This window comes from Crinia signifera, chromosome 4, assembly GCF_055691185.1.
Source record: "Crinia signifera chromosome 4, ASM5569118v1, whole genome shotgun sequence".
NCBI lineage: Eukaryota > Metazoa > Chordata > Amphibia > Anura > Myobatrachidae > Crinia > Crinia signifera.
The window spans coordinates 185,992,250-186,009,953 of NC_139220.1; the positions used below are offsets into that span (position 1 = coordinate 185,992,250).

A 17,704-nucleotide genomic window follows, 5' to 3' on the forward strand; every position below is an offset into this window, starting at 1 on the left:
TTGTGAGTTGCTGATCATGAATTGCATAGGGAACTAAATTCAATCTGGTCCTGCATATAGGGCATTGTGCAATTTAGTGTTAATTTGGGGTGAAACCAGCCCACACAGGATGTGAGATTGGGTGCCGTAGCCAGCTTTAAAACACTGTGACAACAGCACATCTCACCCTTTGCAGTTAATTGGAAACCCTTTTAGAAATGTGTTTTTGCCTAAACATATGTATGGGCACACCATGCCATGTGGCTGAAATCATGCATGGAGAATGGAATGTAGTTCGAATTAAGGATAGTTAACAGTTTTCGCACCGCAGGTGACTAGGGCAGTTATCAGGGTTGAAACTACAGTATGATTTGGATCACCTGGGGCAAGGCAGTAATTTGGCTCCATCTGTCACCCCCCACCCACCTTATATGCACCTAAGGGTATCACAGCCATCACCTGTGGCATGCGACACCCTAGTTGCTGCCCTGCAGTTATGTTTGTAGAGTAGTGGGTGTCCTGTTCAATCTCAAGTAACCTCCACGGTGCACATTTTCCAGGTCTCCACACAGAATCACAATATGGGGCGGCCATTTTATTGTGGTCCGTCTCCATAGAATTGATTGAAGCCAGGAGGGGAGCCGGGATGCGCAGACAGGTAAGCCTGCGGGGGATGGGGGGCGGGGGCATTACTATAGCACCGCAGCCCCCCGGCGCCCCCACATGCACAGCGCCCCCCCGCGACCGCGGGGGCTGCGGTGCTATAGTTACGCCACTGGCTGGAAGGCTGGTGAGGGGTAGCACTATTCTAGGGAATGTACAGGACATATTAAAGAGATAGTGTTCCCCAACCTTCTGCATGTTGTTACACACCTGACTATCTTTGATGGCACCAAATCCTACGGTTTTCTACAATGCTGATACTTATCCCAGTGTCCTCTGCTGTGGTTATGTACCTGTACTTGTCCTCTACTGTATTCAACTGTAAGTCACTGTTTTGCTTATTCATTTATGTACTCTGTAATTGCGGATCCCTTGTGGCATCATATAAAGAAAGGATAATAATAATAATAACAATAGTGGCGGATGACATGGCATGACAAGGAGCCGCTTTCAATCCCAGTTCTGCTGTGTGATCATATATTATCTCTAAAAAACTGCTGTTTCCTGGCCCCAAATTTGCAGCATTATAGAATTATATGGTAGGCAAATAATCATTTCCCTTAAATAAACAGAAAACTTTGCTCTCTGCTAGCAATCTATACAGCAGCCTGTCTGCACACTGCTCATTGTAACAGTGTCGGAAGTGTCTTCCAACTCCCACACAAAGGGAAATTACTAATGTGTCTGCTTGCTGCCGTCTGACAAGCCTGCTAGTCTCCAATGTATAGTAGCACACAAGTATGTTTCTGTCGCTTCCCAATGCCAGTAGGGCTACAAGAAGGGAGCCCTTTGTGTTTTTACTATAAACTGCGTCGGAAGGACGCATTCCGTGTCCCCTCACCGGGCTCGCTGCTCTCCCAACACTTCGCAATGACGTGGATAGTGGGGGGGGGTGCTAAATCGCATTGCACGGCATCGCACGCGATGCAATGCGATCTCTACGCCAGCTTACGTAGTCAAATTGGGCTCCGTGATAATACACAAGCACCAACTTATCCATTCCATAATTTCTCGACTCCAGGTCCTAAAGACACCAAAATGATTAAACACCCCAGAATAACTAAACACAAAGGACTAATACAGTCAGGACAGGACAGGTATACGGTTGTTGGGTTGACACAAAAAAGGTCGACATGCATTGGGTCGACCACTTGAGGTCGATATAGCTTAGGTCGACATCTGAAATGGGCCGACTTGCTTAAGGTCTACATGGATGGAAGGTCAACGCAATCATTAGGTCGACGTTGTCTAAGTCGACAGTTAATAGGTCGACATGGGTTTTTCACCTCTTTTTTGTTGAGCCAACATGTGCCGACAGGCGGTATTTCATGCCCTAATAGGGCATGGAGTTAGAAGCATCGTGAGTGCAGCGAGCCATGCGAGGGGACACGGTACACCAATACGCTGTCTATGCCGACATTCGGGACAAAAAAAAGTGAAAAACCCACTTCACCCTTTTGATTATCGACCTAATATTGTGTAGATCTTCCATCCATGTTGACCATAAGCATGTGGACCTTTTTGAAGTGTCGACCTAAGCCATGTCGTCCTCCTGTGGTTAACCTAATGCATGTCGACCTTGGTGGGTCGACTCAATGACCCCTACCCTACCTACAACAGTGCTTGCACTGCATACACCAATATGTGGGAGTGCAGAATGGGTCAGGGTGTGGCACAGCTTCTTGATCTACACAAAACACATTTCAACTCTCTGTAACATTAAGGGGGACATTTAATAAGACGGAACTTCTATTTAACATGGGATGTTGCTATGGGCAACCAATCAGATTCTACTTTTATTTAGCACCTTCTAGAAGATAATAGATAGTATGTGATTGGTTGCGCATAGCAACAACCCATCTGAAATATAACTCCCATCTTAGTATTGTACAATTCCCCTTAAGTATCAGTTATATACAATGCATAGGGCAGAGGATTGGTAAGTGTGTATGCACTTAGCAATCATTAGATAGGTCGGCAGATTGTCCAGGTGTGTGCCAAGCTCAGGGGAGAAGTGTGTGGTATGCAGACAATAAATCATCCATAGTTTTTAATAAAATCTAGTCTGCAGCAAGTGATCTCAGTCTGCATTGTGCATTTCAATATTTTTACAATACAGTGATGGAACATTGATGGATCTCAAGGACAGGAATATCTTTGTGCTGGAAGCAATGAGTTAAATATGGATCCCAGTGAATTAAGGGTAGAGCAAGCTGTGCATTGCAAGGAAAAAGTCATGAACAAGCTGTGCCTCTAACTAAAAACAGTAACAGGCAAGCTGTGCAACTCTGCAACAAAATAGGAGGCCTTTCTAGAAGTTCAGCAGTGTTAACTTTGGGCCTGATTCTGGTTCACTTTACCAAGTCCCAGAGTTATGAAAACACATCCCCGCGGATGTACCCGCAGCAGGAGAAATCATTCGATGGCTGGCGAATATCTCATTGTTGGCGATTTCTCATGCACTCGACTTATATTTGCGTGCGCTAGGATGAATACAGGGTGGGGGGCTGAAATGAAATGCATGAAATGAAGGGCGTTCCCATGGCCGACATCAGACCCCACCACCGCCCGCCCTGTGAACGGTTCCCTGCGAATGGCTCGGCGACTATGCAAGTCACTGAGGCTGATTGCAAAGGGGACCTGCACATGCGCACAAAAGACTGTGGGTATGCGCAGTTCACCAACCTTACAAACAGGGTCGAATTCGGCCCCATCAAAACAGATGAGTATCTAGCTCCCTGCAAGTAGCAGTCGTGGAGGCTAAAACACCAGGACAATTGAACATTGCTCAGGTGCGGAGACGTCTGATCCAGAGAGTGGCTATCCTTGCAATCTCTATCATGGCTATTCTGTAGCAGTGAAGGGTAACACTGCTGAATCTGACTGGTGCACATGAGTAAACTGTGGTTCTCGAATGCACACAAAGCTCCCAATTGCCAAAGGAGGGAACCCAACCTACAGTAGAAGCAGGGTTCCAAATAGATCCATTTTTGCAACCTCCTCCTTTCTATTGGCCCAGGACCATCTGAACACAGTCTACGCTCCTGTTGTCATAGCTTAGTGAATATTGTTCCCATAAATATTGCACTGTAAGTGGACGTGTGGAAATAATTGGACAGAAATGTAGGATACCTCCTATATTGCCCTTATAATGTTTAATTTTCATGTACTGTTGTAGAAATCAAAGGATAATGAATAAGCTTACCTCATAAGTGAGGTAAGCAAATAGTAAAAGTAGTGAGTGAGGTGAGCATCTTACTGACAGACGTAATAAGTTAGCAGAGCACCAGTGTTCATATGTAGGGAGAGAGCAGTGCATTGCAGAAAAACTAGTAATGCGTATCATTGTAAGTAGTGAGAGAGTTGTGTATGTTCGACATAGAGGCAATGAAATGGTAATTTTTTTCTGAGGAAGTTACAGGTTTGTAAAAGAACAGTGTCTGACAAAAATGAGAAATATACTACAATATAAAAGCATGTCACAAGAAAGTGAGATGGGAGAAGAAATATGCTTTTGGAGGGAGTGTGTAAGAGATGCAATAGTATATCAGAGACAGAGAATGCAATACACTAACTACTCTTGGGCACAATGATACAGTGGAATGGATAGACAAACTGATAAACTGTTTCTAGTATGGAATTCATACACATTATAATCATAATTCTAACTTCCTTTAGTAATGACTATAATGCATTTCTTATTCAACTACTGTATACCTGTTCAACTCAAACTGACTTTTGCTATTGAAGTTACTCAGCTCTGCTAGAATTCACTTCCCACCCATAGTTTTATTCCTTACTATGAAGTAATCTGGTTTTAACTGCCCTCTTCTTACCGAGCTGCAACCACTGGAGATTTCTTGCCGGGGTCCAGTCCCGGAATTGATGGCTCCTCCCCCAGTGACCGTGTGTCCTTGTTTAGCAGCTGAAGTCTGGAACTGATTTCCCCAATTACGGACGGCTTTTCTATTTCCACAGGGCCCCCATGTGAAAGGGGCCGACTCTCCACTGGATCTCCCCATAGCTTAGATCTTCTCTGAAAGAGGTAGCGCGGACGGCCCGCTGCAAGTTGCTGCTGGGCAATGAGCTCACTGTCTGAGGACTGCTTGAGCAGGGGGTCCCTGAAGGTCACTGTGCCCTTCATCAGTTGAGATTTGAGTTTGGGCTTTGGAGGCACTGGTGGCTTCTCGAGTATAAAAGTTTGACCGTCGGCATACGAGGTGTAGGTGTCAGTGGGCTCCCCACTCTCTGAGGATAGAGTGGACATGCTGGACACAGTAGAGATGGTGCTCGTGGTTTCCAGATGGTGGTCACTCGAACTCCTGGTATCCACTTCTTCCACACCTGAGTCAGTAGCTGACTCTGGATGGGGAACTGGGGCATCAGAAGGCTTCCCTGAGGGTGGTAGACCACTAGATTGCTTGGCAGATGGCACAGCCAAAGTACCAGGCCGAGTCAGTTGGCTGATGGGGGTGCCAGGTTTTGTGATGAGAACTCCATTGGCAAAAGCATCAGGAGGAGGCAATAGTCCAATTTTCTTTAGTTCTTCTCTAGTCTCTTCATCACTTGAGGATAACATGGCTGGTGGCAGATTGGCCCCAAAAGGCTCTACTTCCTCCTCTGAGCTTCCCTGCCCAAGTGTCTTGTCAGAAGAAGAGCTTGACAAGGCCTTCTCTTCAGTATCATGTGGCTGTGTTGCCTCTTGCTGGTCAAGGATAGCTGGTGGCTCCTGCTCTTTATCTTCTGTCCCATTACTGGTAGCATGCACCATTATTAGCCCTGCTGTCTTCTGCTGAGAGGTGTCAACAATGCTTAGAATCATTGGCTTCCTTTCCTCTACTTTGCTCTCAGGTCGCTCAGGGCTTTTCTCTGCACGACCCTCTCCATCCCTCCTTAGTGGAGCCCCCCACTGGCCCTTCACTGATGCCCCTGAAGGGCTATATATTGGTGATGCAGACCCTTCTAACTCCATTCCCATTTCCCCCTCTTTGGTTTGAATTTCCAGAAACATTGGAGGAGCTCTGTCTGAATCTGGGCTCCTTACTGGGGTAGGTGTCCTTTGAGGAGGGGGAGATGGAGCCTGGGCAGAAAGGGCACGTTCCCTTGCGGCCAGCGCAAGTGCAAGAGGTGAGTTTGGATCAAGGGGCTTACCAGTCAGGGGGTGGATAAATGTGGAATGAGGACTGCTATACATAAGAGATTTAAGTGAAGAACCTGGAGAAGGTAGGAGGACATCACGACTCCCTAACAATCGCTCATCAACAGAGCGTGAAGGTTGTAAAGAAGGGAGATCTGGGGAAGGTGGCGTTCCTTCTAATGCTCCGACAGAGAGGAAGACTGTGGATTTGCGCTTCTCATCTAGCCGTCGCTCACGTTCCTTCATTACTCCAGCCAGTGCTGTTGCAAAAGGACTACCAAGTGGGTCATGATGTGCAGATCCTAACTCCATCATACTCTGACGTGGACTGCGTCGAGATGGTGATGGATCCCGTGAGTAGCCCCCAGCCATAGCTAATGCAGCTCGCTCCTGAGCATCTTCCACTTGAAGCTGTTTCACAAGGGGGCTTTTTTTGCGCTGCGGCTTCATTGGTGCAAACAGGCCCATATTGGCATAAGGGTTATCCATAGCGCGACTTCTTCTTTTCAGTTTTTCTGGAGGGGTTGGTGATGGACCAGGTCGAGGAATACATGTAGGCTCCACTGGAAGGTGAGATGTATCTTGAAGGATGATCATGGAACGAGCACGCTTTTGGCGATCAGGTGGAGGAAGGGCGCGATCCATGCTTAAGAGCTCTGCAGATCCCATTCCGTGTGGAAGCCCATGAAGTCTGGCTTCAAAGCCTGGTTTAAAGCTTGAATGCACAGTATCATAACCTCTACCTGGAGGAGGTGGTGGGGAGAAAGCTGGGGGTGGTCCAGTGTCAAAGTAATAGGGAGATGGTGGTGGGGGAGCAGTTTTCTGTGGGGGTGGTGGAATTCCAGGACCTTCCCTTAAAGAATCTTGCATGGATGTACTGCGTGGAAAACGTCCATCAAGGAATGAATCTGATAGTTTCTCATCTTCACCTAAGGACAAACAAACCATTAAAACAACATAGATAATACTCATTCTAAAATTGTTATGTATAATAACTGTTATATTTAAAATTCTAACTCATATTAACTTATAGTTTGATGTATTAATAAGACTTTTAGGAAGAAGTATATCTATTCTAAACTGATTGTAGCTGTCTTCACAGTTTAGTGGTTTTCTAGTTCGGAAAACTCCCTTTATTTACGAGAGGTTTAATGTGGAACTGAATTATACTGTGAGTAAGCATGTTGTTCAATTCAATTCTATGTAAAATATTGCAGTTTAGTATGCTCTGTGCTAGTTCTGGTTGTTAGATCAACAGTAACTAGGATGACAGTCAATATGTCAACCACTATTGGTCGACAAAAGGTTGACGTGGTCAAAATGTCAACATGCACTGTGTCAAAACTGCCAAAACATCAACACAAACAATAGGTCAAAATGTAAATGGTTGACACATGAAAAGGTCTAAAGGAGTTTTTCATATTTTTTTTCCATTCAGATAACTTGTTCATACTTTATGATCCACATGGACTTCTGATGTTCAAAGCATGGCAAACGAAGCAAGCCATGCGAGGGTATGCGTTACACTAACTGGGCGTCCATATTGACATAGACATAAAAAATGTGAAAAAATCGTGAACTTTTTCATGAGTCAACCATTTCCATGTTGACCTTTTGCTTGGGTCAACCTTTTGTCCATGTCGACTTAGTGCATGTCAACCTTTTTCATGTGTCAACCTTTTCACTGTCTGATCTGATAATTGACACTTGTATATCTGTGGGTGATTGAGGGGCAGATGTATTAAGCCTGCTGAAGAGATATAGGCCCTTATTCTAGTTTACTCTTTCTGACAAAATCCTTCTTAGATGGACAAAACCATGTGCACTGCAGGGGGCAGATGAAACATGTGCAGAGTGAATTAGATTTGGGTGAGTTATTTTGTTTCTGTGCAGGGTAAATACTGACTGCTTTATTTTTACACTGCAATATAGATCTTACTTTGAAGTAAACCCACCCAAATCTAATTCTCTCTGCACAAGTTACAGCTGCCCCACCTGCAGTGCACATGGTTTTGTCCAGCTAAGAAGGATTTTGTCAGAAAGAGTGAACTGGAATAAGGCCCATAGTGAAGATAAAATGGAAAGTGATAACGCACCAGCCAATCAACTCCTAACTGTCATTTTTCAAACATAACTGATTGGCTGGTGTGTTATCACCTACTTTACTCTATCTCCACTTTATCTCTTCACCAGGCAAAGTGCTACAATGAATCTGCATACAAAGTGCTACAATGTAGCAGCTAAAGCTTTTTTCCTATCAAGATCCATTTTTCTTCATATACAGACTCAGTTGTGCACAATATACAAATGTTGCATATTAGATTAATCAGCAAAGTTCCATGGTGCAACCTAGTCACACTCCTTTGTACTGTAAATCATATATTTTGTCAAAGAAGAAGCCAGATGATAGTAGAGTTACAATGGAGGTGCTAGCTTACTCATACCAGTCATCTTCCGCAGCAGGGAGTATTGAGGATAGATGTATGAGGACACAACAACAGTTACTAAAAATAAATTAAATGTAAGAGGCAGAATTATTGTGACATAAGGTACTGCCACACGTTAATATATACTGTAGCATGATGGTATTATAGAATAAGGTGGGTATTCAATGTGAGGGTCACGGCAGTTGAGCTTGCTCGACCGCCGTGACCCAGTCCCGTTCTCGGTCAGCTCGATTCAATGTCCCGCCTGCCGGGGAGCGAGAAGGGGGCGTGGCCGCGAGTTGCGGCCGGGAAGAGGCGAGCTGCAGCCGGCAGCTCGTCACTTCCCGGCCGTTCTGCGAGATACCCTGCTCAATGCTGTCGGGGAAGACAGCATTGAATAGGGCCTGACGGGAGATGCTCGCCGGTGATTGATTATCCCCATAAGTCTCTTAGTGCAAAATTGGGTACTTATGTAATATCTGGGCTCCCGTTTTTCTTATGAGACCGTGGCCGCTCGCCACGCTTCGGGCACGGTGACTCGCTGCGCTCGCCACACTATATAAATTCAACTCCATGCGTAGTTGGATAGTAGGAGTATGAAAAAATGGGGTGCATTTAACATGGGAGCCCAGATAATACATAAGTACCCAAAATTGGCACATGGAATAATATATCCCAGGGTCAATTTAATTAGATGTGCTTTGCAAAAGTGAACATTCATCATTAAACCCTAACGTTAATGTGTGTGCGTGTACATGTGTTAGGGAATATATATTGTAAGCTCTACTGAGGCAGGGACTGATGTAAATGTACAAATATTCTCTGTAAAGCCTTGTGGAATATGTGAATGCCATATAAATAACTTGTATTAACTAATAATGAAATAAAGTGCATGAAAAAGTGGGGAAATCACCCTGGACTCCAAAAAGTAGCAGAACATCACAAATTGCTATCAGTGGCACAAGTAAAAGTTTTGAAGGTTTCTAAAAGATGTCAAATGGTTACATTTATAATTTTTGAGTAATGGTGAAATCCTGATAGCCAGAAAGGTTTTACAGTAGTTTTGGGTAAAGTGTCTGTAAAATGATGTACAGTAACACTTGCAACTCCCATCTGCATGTTCAAAACTCCATTCCACATCAATACAATACCTATATGTGTCCCATATCCGTCACATATTATTTAACCCATTTTTTTTTACGATTTAGAGAAAATTCACGTGAAAACTTATGTAATTATTGGCAAATTTATATGATTTATATCCCTCAGAGTGCATTGGGAGGGGATTACCAGAGGTCCTGCACTTTGCCCTGACATTTTTACTTTCATAAAAAGATCTCCCCTACCTCTTCACATGCTCATAAAAAAAAACAGAATTTGCTGGGAAAATAGTTGGAATTGGCTAGTATTGTGAGAATTTCTAAAATAATTTCAGGTGGAAAAGTCAAAAATAAAGAAGGATGATGTGTGTGCAGCATGCAAAGGCATATACTATTGCGGTGATTCTGGTTCACCTGCAATGCTGTGAAATTCGCAGCTTTGTGGGTCATCTAAACACCACCTGGTGCCCGCACAAACAACTGCCCCCCACTGACATCTGCTGACGTCAACTGCCCGCCCCCCTGCACCTGCTGGGCAAATTTCCATGGGAACTAAAAGCATTTTCAATTAAAACATCCATGAAACGCTGGGCGTTCCCATGGGCCTGTCCACGGGCCGCCCCACCCGCACTGCTGTGTACGAGTGGCCAGCGAATAATCAATTCTTTATGGCTGCTCGTACAATGTGGTACCAAAACATTGCTCCACTGTGCAAACGCTCAGGGGAGCGATCAGACCACAATGAGGGCCTATTGTGCAACATGGTTTGATTAACTGTAAATCAGCCTCTGTATGGCAAGACAGTCCCACATATGCACAACAATGTCTGTTATACAGAGCAGCAAAACAAAATGGCTCCAGATAAGATATGACATTGTATAATCACATGGGTACTATGTTGTATTGGTAAGTATGCGTGTTTACATTTAATATATGTAATGGAAGTAAGCTACAATATTGTAAAGAATGTATTATCTCTTATTCGCAATGTACCGCATAACCTACCCACAGATTTTGTCCGAGACATCCCATGGTGGAGGGGATAATGATGAAGCTTCTGGCCGGAAATATGAGATATTGCATGTGGAGAAATACCCTGTCTCTCTAGCAGCGACTGCAAGAAAACAAGACATGTCAAACAGAAATTGAGGAACGGAAATGTAAATAGTTTATCCACAGGATAGGTACAGGGATTGATCAATAAGAACAACATTGTACTCTACTGTCACAAAAGCCAGTAACAATAGTGTAACACAGTGATAGGCAACAGAAAGTATTAATGGAGGTAGTTGCTCACTCTTACACTGATCTCGGCTGGCGTGATGCGTCTACTTGTTGGTCGCTGTTTTACTGTAGCAGCTCTGGAGTCAGCCTCAGCAATCTCTGGTCTCAAGGAGGGATCAGATCCAACCAAGATCTCATCCAGTCGTTCTGCAAGGAAGAGACTATTTACACCTCAGTCCTTTTAACGAATACTTCAGGAAAATCTACCAATGGCATAATACTTGGATCTTGCTTACTAAACATTTCTTGTGTTCTTATTAGATCTTTGAGCGCTGATTATATAATTCTATCGAACATATGACATATATATATAGGACAAGTTAGGCTGAGACTCGTGAATCCCTTTAAAACATGGTTGCCTACCTGACCCTCTCCTTCAGGGAGAAAATGCTCTGTTCCTGGCCTTCCCAGGTAATGTATGATGGCCAGCACCTGTGGTGGTGGTGATGGTAATCATACATTACCAGGGAAGGCCAGGAGCAGAGCATTTTCTCCCTGAAGGAGAGGGTCAGGTAGGCAACTATGCTTTAAAATGTATAACACAATGTGCAATATCTGAATATAAGTTGCACACTGAGATACCGAGGGTGAAATGTAATAGGATGGGAGAGTCAGAAAGTGAGAGATTTCATAAGAAATCTCCAGGTTTATTTTAAAGCGGCAATCCTTTGCCCTTCAAAATCAAACTGGTTTTGCAGTGTAAATGATTGCCGCATTTAAAAACTGGAGATTTCTTACCAAATCTCTCACTTTCTGAATCTCTGATCCTATTAAATTTCACCCCAGGTATCATTAACCCTTTGAGTGCCAACATCTGTGAGAGATGTGCAAAATATTGTATTATTATGTTGTTTAAAAAAAGGTTGTGTAAAAAAAGATTAGATTTCCTACATAAGGGAAACATTACAGGTCATTATGATGAGTTAAAAGGATTTCTTGGCAATTTTCACACCTATTTTGACAAATTCACTTAACGCTCAATGGGTTAAGGGGGAATTCAATTAGCCACACTCAATTACTGTGGATGAAAAGGGAGGTAGCCTGTGGCTATTCAATTGAGCTCCCATTTTTACCTGATCCTCTTGCTAATGTTAACTTCATGTGATTCATATGTTAACAGGGTTGCGGAACCTGTTAATTCACTAGTTGTCTAGGATGTTCTTTCAACCTGCTGGGGCAGGTAAAAAAATAAATCTCTGATAACTCCTGGCCTCTGGGTTAACTGGATAACCCCAGGGGATGAATTAGCTGACTGAGTTCCGCCATAATAGAAAACCTTACTAAAATGGGAGTTCTTTTGAAGAATTGATGTTGCCCATGGCAACCAATCAGATTCTAAAAATGTATTTAGCACCTTCTAAAAGATAATAGATAAAAGCTGATTGGTTGTTAAGGGCAAAATTCCATCTTCAATAGCACTCCCATCTTAGTAAATGTACCCTTAAATGATGTATTTCCCAGATAGCAGCACAAAAGGCATCCCCCATTCAGATACTTGTCATTCCCAGGCATAACTCCTAACAGTGGCGTAACTATGAATTGGGCACCCCCCGCCGTTAATCGGGCGGCCCCCCAACACCCCCCCCCCCCCACAGAACCCCCCTTTCCCCATCCCCAGCCTTACCTGTCTTGCTGGTCCCAGCTCCCTTGCTGGCTTTATTCTTCTGCTATGGAGACGGACCAACACAAAATGTCCGCCCCCGTACAGCAGACAGTTTCAGAGAACAGTCTGTTATATGGGGCGGACATTTTATTGTGGTCCGTCTCACTAGCAGAAGAATGACCGTCCACCACTGAAGACAGGTAAGGCTGCGGGCGGCGGATGGGCGGGCGGGCAAGCGGCGGATCGGCAGGTTGGGGCTAACTATAGCACCGCAGCCCCGGTGCTATAGTTACGCCCTTGACTCCTAACACCATTGTCTTCTCCATATCATAATTATATTTTTACTAGCATTGTTTTCATTATGCCTTGCACTTGTAGGATTGAGAGGAAAGCAAATTAAAAAAATATTTCAAATTAATGACAACAATAGAAGAATGCACAAGCTTAATAAATGTAATAGTAAAAGAAAATACGGTTTCTATATAGCCACATACTATGTACATATACGGAGTATAGAAACAAGACTATACTATATAAGAATACCAAACTATATGGTCTGCAGGATTTTTGTTAAAAAAAAATGATCTCTTCACACTGTAGGGTGTATTCAATGATTTTTACAAGTTGTGACAGCGAGCAGTGCTGACCCTCCGTACACGCTGTTTCCCCCTCGATCCACTAAAACAGCGAGGCTCACGGCTAAATGCAGCGGGCTCCTTGCATTAGCCGCGAGCCTCGCTGTTTGGGGGAATCCTCACCGTCATCTGACAGCGAGGATTCCCCTGGAACATAGAATAGGGAGAGTGGCCGGCGCGGGGGTTAAACGGCGTGGATCGCTTGTTTTCTCGCGATCCTCGCCGTTTATCCAACGCGCCATCCCCATTGAATACGGCCCGTATAACAATTTCAGTAAATTACCCCCCCCCTTCTCTAGATAAGGAGTATAGTGACACAACCTCATTTATTTAAATGATCCATACATCCTGACATTAGTGACATATTAGGTTATACCGTGTTTCCCCGATAATAAGACACTGTCTTATTTTTTTTTTCCTCTCAAAAAAGACCATAGGTCTTATTTTTGGGGGAGGGCTTATTTTAATAAACCTCACATTCTTGATGGCCTCAAACCTTTCCACATGCTCCCACATTCTTGATGGCCCCAAACCTTTCCACATGCCCCCACATTCTTGATGGCCCCAAACCTCTGTTAGCTTACCGAGACAGCCAGAACTGTATTGATGGCCCCTGTGTGCTGTCGGCGCTGTGTGCTGTACAGGCTGTACTGTTCAGCAGCCGCGTGATGTGCACGGCGTGACGTCACACCGCGCCTACCGCAATGCATCCCTGGGAACGGGAGCCGCGGTATTATCGTACAGGTACAGGAGAGTTGAGCGGGGCTGAGTGGGGCTACATTTTAATAACTTTAATAAAATCTATGGGAAAATTCATAGGCCTTATTTTCGGGGGAGGGCTTATTTTGGACAAATGTTCCAAATCTGGGGTAGGGCTTATTATTGGGGTAGGTCTAATTATCGGGGAAACACGGTAATAACATATGATTCTACTGAAACTGTAACTATTGAATTATTTAGCATGTATTTATTTGGCAGTGACATGGTCTTGGTCACACAGGGAGATGTACCAAGCCTTGGTGTAGTTTCCAGAAGCAACCAATCAGCTTCCGTAATTTCAAAGACTGTACTAGATAAATGACAGTAGCTGGTTGTTAGCTTGAGGCCATTTCTACACTTTACAATGTCTCCACTTCATCTCTCCCCCAAAGCTTGATAAATCTCTGCCATAAGAGTATGGGTGTATGTTTGTGTACAATGAAGTATATAGAACATCTTTGCCACCATGCAATGATTTATATTACTACATAATGTTACAGGTCAGATGTGCCGGGCCACATCTCCTTTTCCTCCAATTCAAAATAATGCTACCAGATCCTGAGTAAAAATCACCCTGAAATCCTTATGCAACAATTGCTGGTAGTAAAGTGCTCTGATATTGACTCCTGCTGTGCAGGTCTTGCCCCTATGATCTGTCAAACATCCCAAATGCTATCTGGTCTGTTCAATGGCCCTTATTCACTCACAAGTTACATCTGCCCCACCTGCAGTGCACATGGTTTTGTCCATTTGAGAAGGAATTTTCCTTTGCGAGTGAACCAGAATAAGGGCGATTGTCTGTTACATTAGCTATAGGGGGTTCCTGTGCATGAACAAAGAGTGCACAAAATATCTCTCATGACAAATGAACATTTCTGTGTATACGCATTACATTCATACATGCATAACATAATTCTACAACTGTATACATAATAAAAGCAGAAACTAAATGAGAAAGTACAGTATTAGTAATTCTGGTACGAGCCACTCCTGCAGTTGAACTGGCTCAGATGCTATGTGTAACACTCTTCGCCATTTGCCGCAGACTTACCCAGTTCCTCCAGCTCAGCTGTCATGGACTTGGATCGCAGGGTGAGTGTGGTGCTTGGTGCTCTCTTTGGAGGTGGTGGAGCTGGAAGAAAAAAAGAAGTGACCTTACATGTCTTATCCAGCAGGCGGCGAGGGTCTGGAAGCAGCCGCCGTTTTTCCACAACCATCTCCTCATACTCCCGGGATGAGGGGTCGCACTTTGCCAGCAGCTTTCCAACCCTTCGCCGTGACTTCATACTGGAGGTCTATCACTGTTACGGGGTGAAGCACAGCCATACGGGGTGAAGGATGCACTGCAGCCACTTAAGACTTCTGCAATAGCTTATGTCAGTCTACAGCAAAAGATTCCTGTAATGCAGAATCACCGCGTTCCTTGCAGTAGCTCTGCTGATCTTCCCAAAACTGACTACTGCCTGCTGCTTTCTAGTTTCCACACACTTCACACTTCTTTTCTCTTTGTGACTCCTCCTTATTTTCTCTTCCACCATTCTCTGTCTAACTTCTCTCTCCGTTTCATCATCCTCACTCTATCTTCTCCATCTCTATTTCTTTTTGGTCATCCTCTCCGTGTCTCTCTCTCCCTCCCTCTATCCTTGGTGCTCTGGGATGCAGTTCTCGGGTCTTGCTGCGTTTCCATGGTAACTCTTGCTTCATGCTTCAGAGGGAGGGAGAGAGAGAGGCAGGCTACGCCACAAAGAGACGGTGAGAGTAAAAGAGCTTATACTATAGCAGACAGTGCTACCTAGATGCGGTGATAATGTCTCCATTGTCTAGAGACACTGTAAATGCAGTATCCAGAGACCACACAGAAAAATTGTGAGAGAGATAAAAACGATCGCTAATGAAATATAGGCAAATTAGATGCAAGCTCTATCAGTGATGCTACACACGAGGATAGCATTATCTAGGAGGAAAGTGCACTATGCATAGAGAAGCAGAAAACGTGCTCTAGAACCAAGCCAAGCCAAATCTCTGCTCCAGCTATGATCAGATCATTTTAAAAATGCAGTTTGCTTAAAAAAGAAAATGGTATAGTCTATGATAAAGGAGAATGGATCAACTTGTGGGTCACAGACACGAAGCAGAGCAGACTGAAAGACTTGATTAGCTAAATGAATATATATGCATAGGGAGACAGAGAGCGAAATAAAGAAGAGATGAACATGATTGTGATCCTGCGGAGTACCAATGTAATGTGGTGTTACAAGCCAAGAACTGCACATAGTGAAGGCAGATTATGTATGTGTGTGTGTGTGTGTGTGTGTGTGTGTATATACATACTACACACACACACTCGCCGCCTATAATTCTAGAGAATTTTTGAGTATTTAAAAACCTTGAAACTGACACCGAGATATTACACTGGGGTTATTCAATATATATATATATTAAAAAAAATTATTTCACGCCAACATAAAAATTGTGAATACGCCATATACAGAAATAGTATGCATCAAACAATGTTCAAATGCTGAGTGATTTGAGAGTGTTGCTGCTTTAAGCGAACACATCACGTCCAGTAATAAGTGTTCCTTGCTAGCATAATACTAAAATTGGTACTTATGTATTATCTGGGCTCCCATGTTAAATGCACCCCATTTTTTCATACCCCTACTATCCAAATCCGCATGGAGTTGATTTTATATAGTGTGGCGAGCGCAGCGAGCCACCGTGCCCGAAGCGTGGCGAGCGCAGCGAGCCCCGCGAGGGGACACAGTCTCATAAGAAAAACGGGAGCCCAGATATTACATAAGTACCCTAAAATTCCCTGAAATGCATTTTACTTCCACAAGTCTTAGCAAAAAATTGCTCTGTGCATGTCACATAAATGAAATCTCAGCGCATGTGTATTATGCTTTGAGAAAAACATGACTATGTTCCTGCCCTATCCTAAATGAATGAGTCATTAACATTGGTGATCGGAGAGGCGGTAAGGTTAGTCACTTGCAAAAAAAAGAAAAAATGATTGAAGAGCAGACAACTACAAGTAATTGACAACTACCACTGTCCAAGGCACATATAGCGTCATGTACTGTACCAAACACAAGATTTGTACCACACAGCTATACATGGTAATCATCATCATTATTATTATTACAGGTATAAACCAGGCAAAGAAACTCGGCGCCGCAGTGGCAGAATTGCGTGCTGCCGAGATGGCGCAGCAACTAGTCAACTCTACTGAAGAAGTGGATGGACTTGGAAGCGGGACCCGGGGCATCACACAGGGAAGCGTGTTATACACAAGGACCTGATGCACTGCACTGCGTCAGGTCCTTGTACACTACAGTACTGTAACATGCACAGCCGGGCATGCATATATATAGATTCATATGCATTACCTCCAGAAATATAATTTTTACCCCATTTGGTGTAATTTGCCCCTATTCCCTGACCACTGGTCTAAATGGACAGCAGATGAAGGTGCTGCATGATGGGATGATGGGATTACTGGGGCCAGGATTTCCTGCTCAGCTGTTGAGTATGACTATATGGCTAGAACGCTCAGTGCTTTCTTTAATACACACTGTTCAGACTGCATATCCTAAGTCACCCATGTATTCCCAGTGATGAAAAGAATGGATTTAAAAATAGGCTATCCTGATGCCCTATCCCGTCCCCATTTCTAAAACCTTTCATAGTGCAAACGGCAAGCAGAGGAGCAGACTCACTGCATCTGATCAAATGATACATCTTACAGACATTGATGGGTATTTCAGTGCTACTAGGTGTACATTGCTAGAATGTAGAGCAGTGTATTGCGATAGCAGCAAATATTTCAAGTAAAAGTTTTCTGGGATTGGGATGGCTCACAGACAATGGGGGTATCCAACGAAGTCTGGATTTTTCAGCTAGGACATGCCTATTCAAAGCGGAAAATAGTAGAAAATGGAGAAATTGTCGACTAAAAGATCAGTAAGCATTTCTGACAGTGGAAAAATCAGCACTTGGATTGAATAGACTGAATGGATTTAATTGACTGAAAGTTGTCCAAAAAAAATGCATATTTTCCGACTGACTGTGCTGCTTCACATACGCAACCGTCCAATGGTGTGATAGTGGACAGT

At 43.8% G+C, this 17,704-nt stretch overlaps 1 protein-coding gene across 6 annotated transcripts in view; it reads right to left on the bottom strand.

Moving 5' to 3' along the window:
• SHANK3 (SH3 and multiple ankyrin repeat domains 3) overlaps positions 1–17,704 on the bottom strand; it is a 284,352-nt gene that overhangs the window by 13,628 nt on the left and 253,020 nt on the right. For 4 of the 6 annotated variants that reach the window (XM_083183197.1, XM_083183195.1, XM_083183198.1 and 1 more), the window contains exons 19-22: positions 14,638–14,718; positions 10,603–10,736; positions 10,311–10,419; positions 4,479–6,708 (exon numbers count right to left, since the gene is read on the bottom strand). In XM_083183197.1, the coding sequence (XP_083039323.1) occupies positions 4,479–6,708; positions 10,311–10,419; positions 10,603–10,736; positions 14,638–14,718 (2,554 nt within the window). The remainder of the gene's footprint in view (positions 1–4,478; positions 6,709–10,310; positions 10,420–10,602; positions 10,737–14,637; positions 14,719–17,704) is intronic. The other 2 variants (XM_083183196.1, XM_083183200.1) reach the window with 1 other exon arrangement.